This window comes from Podarcis raffonei, chromosome 1 (assembly GCF_027172205.1).
Source record: "Podarcis raffonei isolate rPodRaf1 chromosome 1, rPodRaf1.pri, whole genome shotgun sequence".
NCBI classification, from domain to species: Eukaryota; Metazoa; Chordata; class Lepidosauria; order Squamata; family Lacertidae; genus Podarcis; species Podarcis raffonei.
This window is the reverse complement of record NC_070602.1, coordinates 83,371,540-83,390,766: the sequence shown is the minus strand read 5'-3', so window position 1 is coordinate 83,390,766 and position 19,227 is coordinate 83,371,540. Positions and strand designations below refer to the sequence as shown.

At 45.0% G+C, this 19,227-nt stretch overlaps 1 protein-coding gene and 1 long non-coding RNA gene across 2 annotated transcripts in view; one reads left to right on the top strand and one right to left on the bottom strand.

Annotated features, from left to right (window-relative positions):
* The window catches only part of LOC128419306 (uncharacterized), a 34,208-nt gene that overhangs the window by 10,468 nt on the left and 4,513 nt on the right, over positions 1-19,227 (bottom strand). The window lies entirely within an intron of this gene.
* CLCF1 (cardiotrophin like cytokine factor 1) overlaps positions 9,866-19,227 on the top strand; it is a 54,936-nt gene continuing 45,574 nt past the window's right edge. The window contains exon 1 of the mRNA XM_053399800.1: positions 9,866-10,083. Coding sequence (XP_053255775.1) covers positions 10,056-10,083 — 28 coding nt within the window. The 5' untranslated portion in view covers positions 9,866-10,055. The remainder of the gene's footprint in view (positions 10,084-19,227) is intronic.

The following is a 19,227-nucleotide window of genomic DNA, read 5'->3' as shown; positions in this document are numbered from 1 at the left end:
CTCAGGGCTCACAGACGCTTTATATGTTAAGACGTGCAAGTTTAGCAACAGTTTGCTCACAACTTGTTCACAGGAATCCTTGGGCACACAAATGTACATACAGTGGTACCTCGGTTTATGAACTTAATCCGTTCTGGAAGTCCGTTCTTAAACCAAAACCGTTTCCCTAATGGGGCCTCCCACCACCAGTGCCCTTCCACCGTTCCGATTCCGTTCTTAGACCGAGGTAAAGTTTGCAAACCGAGACACTATTTCCAGTTTTGCGGAGTTCGTAAACCGACTCTTTCTTAAACAGGACTGTTCTTAAACTGAGGTACTATTGTATAGAAAGCTACAAAGGAGGGTCTGCAAAATGGGACACAAGAATGTTAAAGGTTGTGCATCTGTGTATGTAAGTAGTGAGGGAACTCTTGCCCTCCTCTCCACAGGCTTCCTGCATAAATCCCGAAGACATTTGCTCCACTGTTTGAGATCCTAGGGTGTAGTAAGGGAATTCCAAGAGCTGAACACAAGACAATGCTGTGTAAGAACTACTACTAATCAGGGCATGGATCTTAAGGGGGGGACCCCAAATTAAAGGAGCATTTTCATCATTATAAAGTATTAGCTAATCAAGATGAGATGTTGTGAAGATAAATGACACTTGCTGATAAAGGAAGGAGTGATGTAGGACACCCTGTGGGGGAATGAGTAATTCTCTAGTTAGGGCAGCATTTAACGGTTGCTGTAAACAGAGCCAGGGGCTATAAAATGAGTGATGAGAGTAACACTGAAATAGGGAAGTTACCAACATGGAGTGAACAACTACTGACAAAACCCCTTTCTCCTCAAATAGTCTTTGGTTTAAAAAACAAAACAAAATGCAGCAGCCTAAGGTTTTTGTTTTTTAAAAGGCTTACCTAAATCTGCTTCAGATGGGATACACGAGTTGAAAATGATGGCACTTTTGTGCATATGTTATGAAAATTATTGTCACATTACCTGTGTTTCCCCCAGATTCTTTTTAGCTTAAGAACACAAGAAGAGCCCTGCTGGATCAGGCCAAATGCCCATTTAAGCGAGCATCCTGTTCTCACAGAGGAGAGTAAGCAGCAGTAGCTGAAAAGGGAAATTTTCTGGCAAGCAGGTCAGAGCTAAAGGGGTTTTCAGAACTGGTTCGGAGATTGCAGAGGTACCGATGAAGAGATTTTAACGGACAAGATGGGGATGCATGGCTAGTTGTGCTTTAAGATGATCCTGTAACTGATCCCCTGCCTCTTATAAGAACGGGAACGAGCCAAAAGTCCAGCATCCTATTCTCACAGTGGCCAACCATATGCCCACGGGAAGTCCACAAGCAGGACTTAAGTAGAACAGTACTTTCCTCACTGGTGCTCTCCAGAAACAGGTATTTCAAAGCAATACTGCTTCTAATACTGAAAGCAGTACACAGCCATCAAAGCTAGAAGCCATTGATAGCTTTAGCCTTCATGAGTTTGTCCATCTAAATTGGTGTCCATCACTACATCTCGTGGGAGCAAATTTTATAGATTTAACTAAGACAGATTTTATTTTGTCCTTCCTGAATCTTCGAATATTCAGCTTTAACAGATGTCCCTGAGTTATAGTATTATGAGTTAGAAAAACATTTTCTAATCCATCTTAAACTACTACTCAACTTTAAAAAAACAACAACACACAAAATGAAAAACTGTACACAAACTTATTTTTAGTCCACAAAGCTTAGACCATTTGTTAGTCCCAAAAGTGCCACAAGACTCTTACTTGTTTTTGCTGCAAGAGACCAATGTAGATATATCTCTCTGAAATGTCTTATCTTAACCTGAAACATGTTATTGTTGTATCTGGGTGACAGGAGAAATCTCACTGAAAACAAAGGTTTTCACTCTTAGCCGTAAAGAAACTCCCCAAACTTCCATCGCTTTGATAATATTTACATGGAGTAATAATGTTGCTACAGAAAGGCCAATAACATTTACATGTAACTCTCACATAAGTACCTAATGCTGCTTTCCATCTGTATAGCACATTGTCTTTCCAGACTCCCAATTTAGGACCTAAACACCCTTAAGCCAGAAAAAAACAACACATTTTTGGGCCTGCCATGGGGCGGGGAATGAGGAGTATGTAGGGCCAAACACATCATTATTCTATGGCTTGCAGACACTGATGAGATGCTACTACTGTGCCCCAGGTCCCACTCCGCAATGGAGCATGCCGTTTCCCCTCTGGTTCATAGCTCAGTGGTATAGCACATGGTTTGCATACGAAAGGTCCCATGTTCAATCCCTGGTTATCTCCAGGTACGGCTGGGAGAGACTCCTGCATGAAATCCCGGAGACCTACTGCTGGTCTGTGTTGACAGAACTGAACTGAATGAGCCAATGGTCTGACTTTGTATAAGGCAGCTTCCTATGATCCTAGTGCTCACTGTGTGCTATAAGTAAAAGTCTTAACGCCATGACAAAGGTATATTATCTTGTTGTTTCTTTTTAGCATTCATTGTATTGATTTTACTTGTGGCTGTAGGTAGAGCAAAGCTCCCAGCACATCACAAATGTGACCAATGGTGGTTCCTGTCCAGGATTGCCAAAAGAACATGAAATGATAAGTCTGTGGAGCACCCAACCCCATTAATCACTTTGGAATGTCAGCTTATAAAATCCCATGACGTCATTTCCCTGTCACAGAGTCAACTCCTTTGCCAATCCCTTTAGTGGATGGATAGGAAACAGGTAAGAGGGGAACCTCGAGCGAGAGGGTTATGAACTTGAAAAGAGCAGCTGTGGGAAGACAGCACAGGCATGTGGTGGAGCGGGAGCAAGGAATGAATGAGAGGCAAGAGGGGAAGGGCTGGAAGAGAAGAGAGCAGCATCTTTCTGTGACATCAGCATATATTTATAGCATGGAGAATAGAACCAGCAGCCATTGCTAGGGTTTGCAGCAACCTTCGCCAACCCGGAGCTCCCCAGACATTTCAGACTAAAACTCCCATCAGCCACAGCCTGTGTGTGCTGGAGAGCATCAGGCACAGGCTGATGGGAGTTGTAGTCCAAAACATCTGGAGGGCACCAGGTTGGGGAAGGCTGGTTTACAGTACTAACAGCTAGGATTTCAGCCTGATGCCTGTGGGATCTTCCTAGTGATATCACTGCAGGCTGACGGAAGAGCCAGAAATGTTATATGATTCTCCTGTCCCACTGCCCTTATTTAAACCTTTGCCAAAACAACAACAAACCACTCAATAAGAATAGCTATTGGGGAAGTGGCGGGGGGGAGAGGCTGGGAAGGAGCTCAATCAAACATTGGCAGTGGGAGGTTTGGCTAGTGCTGGCGCCTCTAGAGATTGGGGAAAGGACTCACCCCTCTCTGGTGAGCTCAAAACCACCCACAGTGCTTCCTGTGATGCAGCAGGGTGGGGGGAGGGAGGTGAGAGAGGCAGGGCTGCCAATGGTAGAGCTAGGCATTAAAGGGGTGCTTGGACATGCAAACTGGAGTCGGCCACAATTCATTGCTGTGGGAGGAAAGAGAGTCGGAACTGCTTTTGGTGGCATTTACAAGAGTACCACAAAAGCAACGTTAGGTACTTCTGAGTTCTAAAACCCGTACTTTGATTTCTGTACAATTAATATGCATTTTAAGAAATAGACTACCTAATGCCCCAGAGATCCCATTCAGTGATGTCATGTGCAGGTATCCCAGAATTCCTCTTAACTCTACTTCCTAGAGGGCAATTAAGCTATAATTTCTGCAGTTGTCAAGAGGCACCCTGGAAAGGGGGGAAAGAAGGTTTTATTTCCACAATATTCCTGCAGATGTAAGGAACAAGAAGTATGGTATTAAAAGTGGGATCCGTACTCTTCCTACTGCTGCGTTCACAGTGTGAATAATACAGGAGTTAGGGAGCACTAAGCACAGCAAATGGCTGGTTAAAGTAACTGTGTGAATGTGGTCCAGGAATGCTGAGGAGATGGAAGACTGCCTGAGGCAAAGGCAAAGAGCGAACAGAATTTATATGTATCTGGCTGTCAGATCCAAGCTGGATCAATTTAGCAGACCTAACAAGACATTCACAAGATCACTTAATGCAGAAAGGCAAAGCGTTAAAGCACTTTATCTTTACTCAAGCTTGTTTTTCAAATCTTTTAAGAGTTGCCACATGAAGCAATCTTGATCAGTCTTTTTAATGGCTGGGATAATAAAAAACAACAAGCAAGGATGGTATTTACTCCACATTAATTAGCCAGAGAGCATATATCAACTAAAGAGCACACTGACAATGCTGCAGTAGTCCTTTTGTCAAGGCATATAACCACCTACATAACATAGAGAGGCTTCTACGGTTAGGGTTTACGTGCCTGCTTCCTAATGTCCCCCCCCCATATTATCCAAAGTAGACTTTTCACACATGCACACTTGCTGCAATGAAATGAATAAGCTGAAATGGAATCGTGGGCATTTCTGCAACTCCCCAAGAGGGTGAAATTTAAAGGTTCTATTTGAGATGACAACAGAGAGCTGCAGGAGCGAAAAAAGCATCACTCCTGTGCTTCCTGTCTGTCTATTCCCCCAGTTTTATAACATCTGAAGCGGCTCTGGCTTCAGGGAAACATCTGTGTTCCAGCCAGAACCCTAAAAATCTCACTTTTAAAAAAGTATGTTTTGAGACCTCACAGTTGTAGAACAACACTTAAAAGGTGAAGGCAGAATCTGTTGTAAAACCAGGGTAATCTGTGGGTGGGTTAAAGTGGCCAGGAAGTGGAGCTTCATTCTGTATAACTCCTCAAACTCCAACCAGTGCTCCCCCACATTCTCAGTGTCCTGTATATGTCATTCCTCACCAATAGTTCTGAAAAAGAAAACTTACGAGAACAAAGCTCACAAAATATACACTAATATGTATTTCCCAACCACACAATTAGGGTTAGGTTGCTTTTTTAAAGTACAATTCCTGGAACACTTGAATATACATCTTTTGGCAGAGGAGAAATTTGTATTATTTTAAGCCTTAAGAAGGAAGCTGCCTGTGAGAAGCAAGTATTTTTTTGGAGAGCAAAAGGGGCTCCCCTTGTCTTTTGGCTTCCACAATGGTTAGAATTAGTACCTACAGTCAAATGTGTTAGGGCTCATCCACACTTGCCCTTGTTCCACTGCTCCCCCCCCCCCCGAGGAAAACCCTCTCTTTATCACCGAATCAGAGTAAATGTCAATTAGGTTTCCCAAGGACTGACATTTGCTCCAATTCAGCTGTAAAGAGCTGGTGTTCCCGGGGAAAGCAAAGGGGCAAACGGTAAACTGCTCAGACCCATGCCGTGCCTAGAAAGCACGAGACAAGCAGAAAACCACTCAGACCCGGGATAAGCAAAATGTGGATGAGCCCTTAGTCTTGTAAGGCAAAATAATGTGCACTTTGGGTCAGCTGCAGTTACCAAACAGGCCTGGCTATTAATCTGGAATGCAAATCTCTTAAGGTACGTGTGCCCTTTCTCCTATTCAGAGTGGCTCTGCCCCAGGTTCTGATGTACCAAATTACAACTCCCATAACCCATAACGACCCAAAGGATGCAAATAGTCTTCGCAAGTTTTATAAACTGGTGGTATGACACAGCTGCTGCTCTTTCGGTCTGTAAATTCCCACTGTGTGCTTCGGGCATGCCTCTCGTCTACATTTCTGGACCCAACTACTGCTTATCCAGGACGGGAAGTTGATGAACTGTGATCTAGATCCGGGTCTCTATTCCACCATGTTTCATGGAATGTGAAAAAACTCTATTGTAAAAGTAGGGCTGGGGGACCTATGGCCCTCCAGATGCTGCTGGACTCCAACTCCCACCAGCCCCAGCCAGCATGGCCAATGGCCACGGATGATGAGAGTTGTAGTCCAGCAACATCTGAAGGACCACAGGGTCTCCCAGCCCTGTTGTAAAGGAATATGCTTATATGTATTGGGAAACAAGCATGTTGTGAACCCCTTCACTATTAATTTTCAAACCTTTTTTGAAATTTCCTTGCTGCTACTGCATATTAGCATTTTCACGGCATGTGGTCAGTTCTAGCTAAGACTGGCAGTCACAATTTGTTTTACAGGATCCTTCTGATTTCAAGGGCTGGCTGTTGCTCTAGAGCATTTTTAATACAGGAGGACAAAACACAGGTCACATATTTTTCACACGTCCTTGGCACATGATGGGTGTCTTTTACGCTCCATGCTTCCCAAATGCCCCTTTGTAAATAAAATAAAAATAAAATAAAATCTGGAAGTTCAAGGTTCAGAGTTCATCTGCTAGAAAAGAAATTTATCTTCAAATAGAAGCATCTCTTCTTTAGCTCAAGAACCAAAAACTCACAACTTGGGATATGCCTTTCTGGGTCCCATACTGCACCTTCCCTCATACAACCCTCAAAGCCCATTTCAACTAATTCTGCACTCTTTTGCAGCAGGCTCAAGAAAACACAGCATGGAACAAGGACTAGGCAGCGATGTGCCTGAAAACTTCTACGCATTTTACAAACATGTAAACTTGTGTCTAGACAAAAAGAAAAGGCAGCGCTTTGTGCAGGACTCATTTTCTTGTAAATATATAAATTGGACTGCTGCTGCTTACCTTAGATTTATTTATTCTGTACACAAAAGAAATATCAGTTCACCTTGGCCCTATTGGAGGTACATAAATCTCCAATGACTAAGAAATAAATGGGTGTGTGAAACAGTTAAGTGAATAGTTACTTTAAATAAAGAATGGAAAGTCCATGAATTCACAGCTTAAAACATTTTATAAGACTTAAAATGCTGAGTGGTTCAAACTACATTTGAGAAAAATGCTAAATTTCACCTTTTGGAGGCACAAGGCTCTTGGGCTGGAAATGCTAAAATTAGTTGTGTCTGTGAGTGCCTTTGTTTTTACACAAAGCACTGCGCGAAAGCCTGCAAGGGGAAAAAAGGAATATGTCCCCCAACCCCTCTTTCCTAAAGTTCAAAGCCCCATAATAGTTTTTCCATGTAAATAACGAGTCAGTTTTTAACAATGAAAAAACATATATATTCACGAACGCAATTAATTTTGGATGAAGTGATTGGATTTCCTTGTACAGCACAAAGCCCTTCTCTCCCTTGCTTTTCTTGTTTGCAAAATATGTAAATATTTAGTAATGTGAATAAACAAGCTTTGGTTCCTTTTTTCCTTCATTTTTGCTATATACCTGACATGCCAGCTTTAATAACATTTGATAGTTTATTTTAAATGTGAAGTTTATTTCCAAAGTCCTCATCTAGTTAGAAAGACTCCCATCAGCAAAGTCAGTCCCAATCAAAGGAAGGGTAATTGAAAATAAACAATTTCTTAGCCATTTAAATTCAAAGAGAGAATTTCTTTTGTCAGATAACTTTTTTAAGCAACATGGGGTGGGGGAAAATACATTTCAACGCAGCTCAAAAGCCCCAACAAAAAACAACCTCTACACCGATCTCAGAGCTCAGCAACTGGGTAGCAGAAGGGGCGGAATGCAAACACCCAAACTAATGCAGTGGAGGTTTGCTGGATCAGAACCACTTATGCTGACAATTTGCTAACGGAGATGTTGCATCTGCAAGGTCTGCAGAACTGGGGCCTGTCAAAAAAATTGCTTGCTTGCATGGTTACATGTGTGCAAACCCTGATGAATGGGACATATCAGTGTATACTAAGTGGACAAATATGAACAACCAAACCAGTGCTCAGAACTGGTGGGGTGGGGAAAGCTATGCTAAGTTGTAAGGGTTCTATGAGAGATACAACATTATCTTTCATTAAGTAGGGTGCTGCTATCACTTCAGTATTAACGTTTCCATTCCCATACATATCACTTGCATGGCTATTTTTAAAGGAATACTTCCTCTGCAGCAAACCTAATGCCCCCCTTCAAACAACCCCCTGAATGCTTTTGCAGCCTCCCCTGTTTCCTCATTAGAGCCCCTTTCCAATGAGTCCATTCAGCGTAAGGGAGGTTGCCCCTAAAGTTGGAAAGCAGAGTGCTGAGTCACAAGCCTTGTGTTGAAATAGGACTGACAAGTCTTTTGCTGATTAATGAATTACGATCAGAACCTATATATGTATATATTACACACAAAGGAACGGAAGGAAAAACACTGGGATGAATGAGAGACAAATGTGTATGATTTTTTTTTTCCTGGGCGAAGAGAAAGAGACAAAAGGCCCCCTTACCAATGCCCTTGACTGCCTGCCTGCTGAGCAAACTATCTCTCGGTACTCACTCCTACATCAGCCTTTCATGACATCTGTTGCCTGGAGGTTTAGTCACCTGCTGGTGACTAAACGCCACCACTCCGATTGTGAGAATGGGACAAGCATCCGACAACAACCCACTGGCAAGCCATTGTGTTTTGTTTCCTGCAAAAGGGCAGTGGGAAGGCAGCCGCTGGCCCCAGTTGCTTGGCACTTGGCTGGGGCGCGGATGTCAAAAAGCCTGCCGCAGACCGGGCCAAAAGTCTGGGCCAAGGGGATTCTTAGACAGGCAAGTACTGCAGGGAGTCAGAACGGGAAGGATGAGGAAAGGCAAAAGAAGTGGAGAAAGAGAATGGGTCAGTTTCTCCCGTCTATCCCCACCCCTTCTCCCCCATCTTCCTCCCCCCCCATCTCCCTCCACCTCCCTTTTCCAAATCTGGCATTTCAGCCCGAGACAGGGTGGCTTCACACACTCACCTCGCCTTGTCTCTTTGTAGGGGAGAGGAGCCAATCTGCGGTGCCTCTCCTCCTCCCCCCATGCCCCCCCACATACTCCCACCCTCTGGGACTGGGCTTTGCTTTGTGGTTAAAGCTTTACGCGTCAGAAAGGAGGAAAGGGGGAAGGTTTCGTGAATATCTTCACCAAATTAAACAACAACAACAAACCACACACACACACAAAAACCAAACCCACAACCAAACCCTAGTGAGTGGGATTGGCAAATGGGATTATTAATCCTGGCCCAGAATAAAGGAGGCAGCAGACTCCATGCAGACCCCTCGGCGAAAGGAAGCATCCAGCCACACACCTACCTTCAAGGGCTGCGCCGGACTGGGGCTTTAACCAGATGGAGTTCAGAGCAGGTAGGAGTCCCGGGTACCTTTCTGCAGGCCTCCCCTCCTGCGCAGGGAAGCCAGCCCACCTCTCCCCACTGAGAACCTCAACTGAGCCCTCACAAACACGTTCAATTTCTCCAGCATTTACTGGAAGACCCCCCCTTCTTCTTTTTCTTCTTCCTTCTTTTTTTTTTGTTGTTGTTAAAAAATGCCACTAGCAAATCTTGGCAGCATCCAGAGATCTAGAGAGCGGGGTTGGGAGGGGGTTAGGGTGGGGTATGGTGGGCTGGCATTTCCTCTGGATAGTTCTTTAACAAAACAAAACAAAAGTTTTCTCCCGCTTCCTTCTTTACTTTGAGGGAAATGCATGCTGCTGGCTCCTTTACCTTTCTCTTGCCCCTCCCCACCCCAAAGTTTGAAGAGCTGCAGTGGGGTATGTTGAGGTGGGTGGCAAATGTGGGGTGGAGAGGTGGGGGGGGAACAGAGAGAAGGAGAAAGAAATGAATGACCCTCCACTTGTATACAATTGCATCAAATGCATTCTTGAAAGCAACCTGGTTCTGCTTAACACTTGATTTAAAAAAAAGGAAGGGAGGGAAAAAGGAAAGGCAGCCGCTTCGAGAGAGGGTGTATGCACTTTTTTCCCCTTTTTCTTTTTTATATTCTTACATTCCTGGACACCAATCAAAAGAGCAAATCACGGGAGGTGGAAGAGGAGAGAGAGAGAGAGAGAGTGAGAGAGACAGAGAGTGGTGAAAACTTTGCACACATACCAAAAAAAAAAAAAAGCGTACAGACAACTTTTCCCACCTAACACCCAGAAAACACAAACCAAAACAAATAGGGAAAAGGGGGGAGGGAAAAAAAGGAACGGAACCGGGGGCAGAGCCAGCCGGGGAGAAAGGCAATTTTTTCACTCTGCGCCAGGAGCTTCGGAACAAAACCGTTTGCCTGCTAACCCGCAGCGTCGCCCCCAGCCCAAACTCTGAGTCTACTATGCTATGTGTTGCTGGGGGGGGTCCAGGTAAGGGCTCGCATCTCATTCAGTTTTGAGAGGGGGGATGGGGCGGCGGGGGGTTCTTGCCATGCGCCTCATCTTCCCCCCACCCCAAAACCGCTGCTGATTCTAATTTGATTTGATTAAAACGTCTGTCTGGCTTTGGGACTGATTTAAGACTTTCCCTTTGCCCCCCCCTTCTCTCTTTTTCATGCATGTTTGTGATTACTGGGGGGGGGGAGAAGGGGAGAGAGAGAGACGCTGCTTAGTAAGGGAATAACATCCAAAACTGACAGAGGAAAATCAAAGTCACCAGCATTTTAGACAAGGGCTATAAAGGGTTACCACCCCCCTTGTCGTGCTTTAAGTGCTGCCCCAGCACAGAAAGAAAGTATGTTTGGTTACCAAAATAAAGGTTTGTTTGTTTGTTTTTAAACAAAGAACAGGAGAAGTGAAAGGGGAGGGGGGAACCACCCTGAAACAAGTTTTTTTTGCAAAGAACGAGGAAACGTCCTTTGCTCCGGCGGATGGAGGGGGGGCACAAAACCCTAGGAAGTGTCCAGTCTTCCTAAATAATGTTAGGGGTTTTTGTTGCTGTTGTTGTTAATCCTTAGAGTTTTAACATTTGCAGCCGGTTAACAAAACTTTTCTTGCTGTTACTTTGAAAAGGTTGGAAAGGAGTTGCGGAGGGGGGCGCGATTACTTGGAATGAGAGAACTTTTTCCTGCAGGGTGTAATTTTTATAAGCAATGGGGGTTTTGTGTTTTGCAGACAACACCCCAGGCTTTCTGGGAGAGGGCTTGTGTTTAAAATAAAATAAAAATGTAAAAACAAGCCTTAAAAGGTCAAAAGTGGTTTGTTTCCTGGACTGGCTCTTTTGACAATCACGCTGTTTGGGGGAGAGGGGAGTCTCTTGCTCCCACAGTGTCAGCTATTTTAAAAAGAAAGAGCAAACAAACAAAGCAAAACAAAAACAGAAAAATCTTTGGGATTTTTCCTCCCTTGCCTGGATGCTGGAAAAGGCAAAGCAGGGAATGTGGAGGGGGATATGCCGGAAAATGTGAGGCCGAGGAGACCAGTAGACAGGCATACGCAGAACTTGCTCTTTCATGTCTCAAATGAACAACAGCCCAAATTCTCACTGCTAGGTCTGTTGGGGAAAGATGCTGCCTATCGGCTTGGGTCTCTTTACTGCCGGTCAGTTCTGCTCCTTGGCTGAGATAGCCAGGAAAGGCATGGGAGGGGGGCAGCGCAGGCAGGGAGGGAGAGAATAGAGCTAAAACTGATAGACGCAAATGGTTCTATCACTCCCATCCAGCAGCTGCAGCTAGCAGCTTGGGACTAGGCATCTTTTTAAGGGATTTCTCTCCAGAACAGCCCAAATTAGAGAGGGATCCTACCCAGCAATACATTGGGCTGATAGGCTGTCAAATTTGTTGGCTCTTTTTGCTTTAAAGCAGAAAGCTGCTTAGAGTTGGGTAGCGGGGGGGGGGGGAGGGAAGGATGCTGCACAGGAGGGAACTGAATGGGGTAGGTGTGACTAGAAAAGGAAATGGTGTGCTGGGAAATGGCACAGATGCATGCATGTGAGATTATCTAGAGGGATGATATCTCTGGAAATGAGTTGAACCCTGTTTGCCTGCTGCATAGTTGGGCACCAGTGCAGGCTGGCAAGCAGCAGGCAACACGGCCCCCTGTTGTGTGCAAGAGGGGATGTGGGAGCCCATCCTCCAAACAGACAGCCAACCGTCACACCTGAAAAGGCTCTATGCTGTGGAATGCCATGGCTGCAGATCCACTGTACTCATAGGAAGGTCAACCTTAGCTTATATGTGCAGGGATAAAAAGGTGGCTGGAACACAAGATCACTGTTATGGAGGGAGCATCTCAAAAGAGAGGCTGGGACTATCCCAGGGAAAGTATCCAGGCATGTTATGGACCCACATGTAGATTGGAATACACTCCCTAGTTAAGGACCATACATACTCCTCATGCTCAAAACAGCCATATACATGCATATGCGTGTCCATGGCCACACCAATGCATCTCCTTTCCCTACAGATGCTCCTCATTAAATTTGCTGCTCAGAGGTAATGGGGCTGGGAGCCTTTACTATTGGCTTATTTTCCATTTCCAACTGTCCATCCCAAGTTGGCAAAGACATTAAGAACCCCCAAAAGGGTCAGCTTTGAATGAGTTTTGTTCCTGGTGTTGATGAATAGCAAAATCATTGCTGTGAGCTGCATGTGGAAAGGCCAACTACTCTTGTCGTTCTCTTCTTAGGAGCCAAAGTGTTTTATTGTACTGCCCGGCGGCTTAGTGGGACACCTTTTGAAAAAGCACACACATGGTTGTGTGCATAAGGATGTCCCCTCTTGCGAATGGCAGCATCTGAGTAAGCTCTGGCCCTGCTGAGGACAAAAGTGGGGGATGGAATTAATTTCAGTGCGTGAGAAGGGTAGAAATCTGTGTGAGATAGGGCTTGCTTAGTATAACAGTGTGGCTATATATAACTAGTAAACAGGCAGAATGTAAACAGTCAGTGTAAGGATAGTAAGGTATGAGACAGGATGGGCACTAAATTCATGCATGTAACAGCCCTATTCAGAAACATAATACTTTTAACAGCCACGTTGCTTAATACCTAAAACGAAGGATGCCTGGAGCCCTTTGAGGACAATACACCCTAGCATGCAATCTAAGCCACTGTCTTCCTGACGGCTACTTCATAGGTTTCACACCTGAGGACTGGAAAGCCAGTCTTGAGTTGGTGTACAAGCACACCTTCACCCATTTGAGTGCTGCCACAAGCTACTGGGGTTGCCCCACACAACTTTCATCTAGGGAAAATGGCACACTAGATAGAAACGAGACTAGGTCTGGCTGTGGTCAGAAGGCACATTGGACCACGTCCTTGCTGAAGCTAAGCAGGTTTGGGTCTGGTCAGTGCCTGGATGAGAGACCACCTGGGAATCCCATGTCCACTGCCTTGGGTTCCATGATGGAAGAAAAGTGGGATATAACATAAACCTTGGCTGTGAGCACTACATTGTACAGTACAACTTGTCCAGTAAATGGGCAACAGAGGAAGTATTGCCACTGTCTCAGTCTGGGCCTGCACTGTGCCTTATATCAGCACTGGCTTCTTTCCCACAATAAGATGAGTTCAAGGCAGCCTCAGAGTTCTGACAGGTAGACCTCCTGCTGTCCAGCCCCGTGGGTTCGAACACATCTGTGTAAGCACACCCGCGTGCGTGTGTGCGTGCGCGCGCACACACACACACTTCCACGTGCATGCCCTTTCTGTACAGATGCTCCTCATTAAGTTTGCTGCTGGTTTAGGTTTGCTGATCTTAAGCCTGCAGCCAGGAAATTAAAGAGGGGAAAGGGAAAAGTTATAGGGAATGGTTTGAAGGTTCTGTGTGCTATTGCGACAAGACAGTAAAAGGCTTATATACGGAAAGCGGCACAAATGAGGCTCGAGTAGGACATTTTGAGAGACAGGCTTCAGTTTTAGGGGCACATATAGACAGCCGTTTCCCACACTCCTGGCTCAGTGCTATAGTGCAGGGATGGCCAAGTTCTGTGTTCTCAGGGACCACTCTATTCTCCAGGCAGTAGTCCGGAAACCGGAAGTATAGTTTGATGCACAGCCCGACCTCCTCACAGGTGGCCAGGCTTTACAATTCAGCCTCTGCATAGCTATCAGACGGGGCACTGTTTATAACACCCCCCTCCCAATAATCACATTTAAAGTATGGAATAACTCACATATCTCGCAACATTTGCAAACAAATTTCCTCTCCTTGCATATGAAACCATGGGCAAAATGCATACCACATGGTTAGCATTTGGCAGGGCTGCCAAGAGCCTGATAAAACTGTTTCACGGGCCAGGTCTGACATCCAATGGAGCAAATGCTTTCTCCCCCATGGATCCATGCCAGGCCACCCACATGCTTTCTGTGAGAAGGTCCTGATCCCATGCAGGTTGCAGTCAGTTGTGCAGACCAACAGGGGCAGAAATGCTCTGGTGGAATTTAGATACAGTACAGATGGAGAAAGCTGTGGCCCTCCAGATGATGTTGGGACTCCAGCTCCTATCAGCCCCAGCCACCATGTTCAATAGTCAGGGGTGACTGTAGCTGCAATTCAGCAGTGTCTGCTGGGCTACAGGTTCCCCATCCCAACATACAGGGAGAAAGCCTGTCCAGCCACTAAATTAGATCTAGCCAGATGTTCCGTTATACTATGTGAACTGAAGACACACTAAAAAACTGGAAGGTAGTACAAATTCAAAAAGAACCTTATAAAAACTGCAACCTTCCCACCCCCCTGCAATCTCCAAGTCATGGTGATTTCAGTCCAAACACAGACACCCACTGCCTGTTAGTAACTCTATTCTCAGAACTACTAAGGCCAAGTCCAGGTTCAAGTTTTCCTGCTGTTAAGACACCCTACACACACACACCCAAGATCACAGAAGTAATGAAATGACCAGGAGTTGTGGTGACAATATCCCCTGGCTTGCGAAAGAGGTAGCAATCTATTCCTTCTTTAGACATTTACCTCCCAAACTTCAGGTATTTGTTGTTGGGATAGATGCAGGAAACAAAGCATTTAAGCACAGTCACAAAAAGGAGGACTTTCAACAAACAACAGGACAGGTGGCCTATTGTGTTGTAGCCTAGGAAGAAACTGGGAAATATTAGGAATAGAATCAGCCTTAGAATGAGAATATAAATAGACTGCTCATGTAAGCCAGGGATGGCTAACCTGTGGTCCCCCAGATGCTATTGGACTGCAACTCCCATCAACCCTAACTATAGGCTATGATGGTTGAGGGTGATGGGAGTTGAGTGTAGTCAGCCCTGGTGTAAAGGCAAGAGAGATGCATGGCAAAGGAGTCAGAAGACTGGGTCTTGAATCAGCATGCTAAACAGTAGTACAGAGGCAAGGATGGGGCCATGGATGGAGCGAGGAAAGTATCACACAGGTAGAGAAGGCAATACTGTAATAATCTGGGCCACAAGCAAGAACTTTGGATACTAGCCCAGATGCTGCGGATGACTTAGTCACTAGAACGTAATCGCAAAGGGATGCTTGAGGTCTTGAAAGGAGGCTGAGCAAAATGCATCATGGTACCCTGACTATATATGGGAAAATCAAACTCCATTCTGACCACACTGGATTTCAGGTCGCTCATATTGCAAAGCTATACAGCGAACAGCAGAAAAGAAAAACCTGGTGTGAGTGGCAAGTTCATCCAGTACTGGGGCACAGAGGAGCCTGAGATGGAGCTCTAACATTCCTGACATGAAAGGGGAGGAAGCTACCAAGTGTAGTTCTAAAGGTGTGACCTGACAGATGGGTGTGCTGGCAATGGAGTCATTCAGGAGATGGCAGACCTTCAAGCTAAACTGATCTGAAAGGATGTTTAAGGGAGATGAGGGCAAAGTGGTGTTTCTGAGTTTAGACCAGTAGGAGGTGATTTTAGATGTTACATCAGCTGTTTTGGGGAAAACTCTGGCTGCAGTCTGTATGAATGAATAATGAGTGGAGGAAGACAAAAAAGTGAATCAAGGCTTTCTTGTGGAATCTTTATCTGCAACAGGGATAGGAAATGTGGCCCGCCACATGTTATGGGACTACAACTCCCATCATCCTTGGCCACTGCTTATGCTGGATGGGACTAATGGGCACTGGGAGTTCAAAACCATCTGGAGGACCAAATGTTTCTCAGTCCATGATCTACAGCATCTGAACCCTGCTTACAAGGACAGTTTGAAAAAGGTGCCGAGGTCTAGTCTGTGTGGATAGCAGTCTCCTCATGGATACTGCACAGTGATTGCTATTTTCTTAGTATGGACAGTTCCTGTGCAGTGATTTCTCATATACATTCTAGGAATCTCAGTTGAGTGCTATTTACTCCAAGTATCCCAAGTGCATTTTTTGTGCTCTGGCATAAAAGCTCTTTGGTATAATTGACGCTGGCTAAATTGCACAGAGCTGACATACCAGTTCTTCATTATTCTGCCCACAAGACTCTTGAGAGCCCTCTTGGAAATTTAACCGTGTCTCCCCATTAATAGCCCCAGGAACACCAGATTCTCTGCCAATCCCTGTGTCTAATATAGGAAGGACTCAAATTAAGGCTTCCCATATTAAGATTTCTTTAAATGAAGCGCTCACAGACCACTAAGCCATTCCCTGCCACGAATGCTTTGAAATCCCAAGGGGGAACAACCTGTCATAAGCTCTTGCCAACAGCTTAATTCTTCCAGGAGAAGCCAGCTAGAAAAAGAAAAGCTCACAAACTTGAAAGGTGATCAGCCTGCTTTAAACTTGTAGCATTAGGGTGACCAGCAATCTTGGAGCATTTCCATGGTCATGAAAATCCACAAGGCACCTCTGTAGTTTTCTGTGATCAAAGAATACGCTGCACCCCTAAATGTGAATCATTTCAGGGGGTTTTGTCTTCTATTTCTTGCATTGGCTCTAAATTTCACAGCTGGGTACTTGAGCATGGCTAAATGCTATTCATGCCTGGTCAGGATAGGACACCACAGACTATGTTCTTACCTGTCTCAATAACCAGATGGGCACTAGGAATTATACTTTCTGCATTCTGCAGAATGGAGAATATATCTCCATTCTGCATAGTATTAACACATGATGGCTTTTGTACAGAACCCCAATGCATGCAGTAAGGTGCCCTCAATATGACTTTCTGCTCTGACTCTGGGCTTTTCCTACTGCCTTCCTTTCAGCCTTGATACTCTTGTAAGCTCACATCACAGTTTTGTACCGGGCCAAACTGGTTTCAATGCAGCTTAGCTCAATATATACTTTGGCTCCCCATGTTCCCATATTCAACAGTAGAGTCAAACACCTAAAAAGCCTGTGTCAGAAAAACTCTTGTCAACAACCATATCCATATATATCTTACAGGCTCAGGACAGTTTTGAGGTCACACAGCCAATAATATTTCAAGTTTACCCAGAAATAAATCCAACTGAGCTCAATGGTGCTTAAAAAAGGTAAAGGGACCCCTGACCATTAGGTCCAGTCGTGGCCGACTCTGGGGTTGCGGCGCTCATCTCGCTTTACTGGCCGAGGGAGCCGGCGTACAGCTTCCGGGTCATGTGGCCAGCATGACTAAGCCACTTCTGGCGAACCAGAGCAGTGCACGGAAACGCCGTTTACCTTCCTGCCGGAGCAATACCTATTTATCTACATGCACTTTGACTTGCTTTCGAACTGCTAGGTTGGCAGGAGCAGGGACCCAGCAACGGGAGCTCACCCCGTCGCAGGGATTCAAACCACCAACTTTTTAATCGGCAAGTCTTAGGTTCTGTGGTTTAACCCACAGCGCCACCCGCGTCCCCCAATGGTGCTTACTTCCTAGTTAATGCATGCATAGGAGTCACTTCAATATACACCCAAGGCTGCAATTTCAGGATTGTTTCAGAGAAACATCTGTCTATTCTCAAAAGCTTTCCTCTTACCAATCCTATCCCTGAAATGGACTATTCTTTTGCTATCAGCCAGTTTTCCCAATCAATACTTCCCTCCTAAGAATGTCTCGCTATAAAACCTGATGCCAACTAACACCTCACCATATGCAGCAACTGAAATAAAGCATTTCCACACTCCCCTTGTTCTCTGCACGCCCGAGGTCTTTCCACTGATACAGTTGCTTTCCCCTCAGTGGAAATCTTATTACACATCATCCTGCAGGAAGCCTCTTTGTTATGCTAAGATTGAAATCCTAAATTAATCTATTAAGAGTAGGGCTGCAATCCTATGAACATTCACCCCAAGTAAACATGTATAAAGTTTGTGGTACAAGTTCCACTGAACTAAGGAGGACTTGCTTCTGAGTAAGCATGCAATAGACTTGACTAAGCACACATTGCCACCTCATGAGTTCTGCGTGGTCCATGCAGTGATGTTCTTGTAATCTCAGGCATTTACTATCCCAAAGCGAAATCCTTTAAGCACCGATCTAAAAAGAGGGAATTTAAAGGTGCAGAGTTTGGCACTTTCTGTGTTGAGTTGGAACTGCCAAACTCCTTGGCTTGCAACCAAATCTGAAATTATTTTTGCATTGTGCAGTCTAGACATGCTCTCCTCAACTGTCCTCCAGGGGCACTATGCACACTTGGTGGCCCTGCTCACAACTTTTGGGGCTAGGCAAACACTCAGCTTGTTTGGTTTTTATGATAGAGGCCAGGCTCCTATCCCAAAAAGCATCTCATTTTACCATTTGGTCTGATGCCATTTCTGATTCTCTCTCACACAAGAGGCTTGATGTAGCAATATTATTATCATCCTCATTATCATCCAATTTATGTACCACTTATATGTCAAATTTAAAATCAATACATAATCAATACATAATTAAAATACACAATAAGTATTCCATTGTAGCATTTGAAAAAGCAAAACAAAAGCCCCTATTGAAACAATAAAATCACAAGTTCACTTCCAGGGAATGCTTGCCTAAACAGGTGTGTCTAAACAGCAGGCTTGTGGTGGTTACAGTGTCCTACTGACTGAGGCAGGTTGTAACAACATTTTAACTAGAAAGAGCTCTGCTTGATGGAAATGGAATGGTGGACCTTTTTCACTGCCATCATGGCTATGTGATAGTTGCAGATATGCATTCTAACCACTGTTCAGCCTGCTATAGCCGTTATCTGGCCTCATTTGTTGCTCATAGCTATGAAGAGAACTGAGGAGCAGAATGAGCTCTGCAGTGTCAGACCAGACACACTGAAGCGACTGTGTCAACAGGCCTCCTCACCCTAATGTTCTACAATTAGGAAACAGCCTCAACAAAATCACCAAAATTGGCTACTGGAAAATCCTCCAGAGCCCTCAGGAATCAATCAGATTTCATAGGTCTCAAAGCGCATGCTGTCCAAATTGGCCCCTCCCCACAACAAAGGGAGCAATATGCAAAACACCAGCCACTCACCCTGAAGTGACGCCTAAAGCTAATGTGTGTCCTACCCTGTGTATTGGTCCATTGACAATTTGGGACAGGCCCATGAAGGCCATGAAGGCCCAAACTGGACTAGACAAAGCAACCTTGGCATGAATGTTGAGGTCATGCAGAACCACTGTCCTGCGGTCCCCCAACACTGGACTTGAGACTACCTTAGAC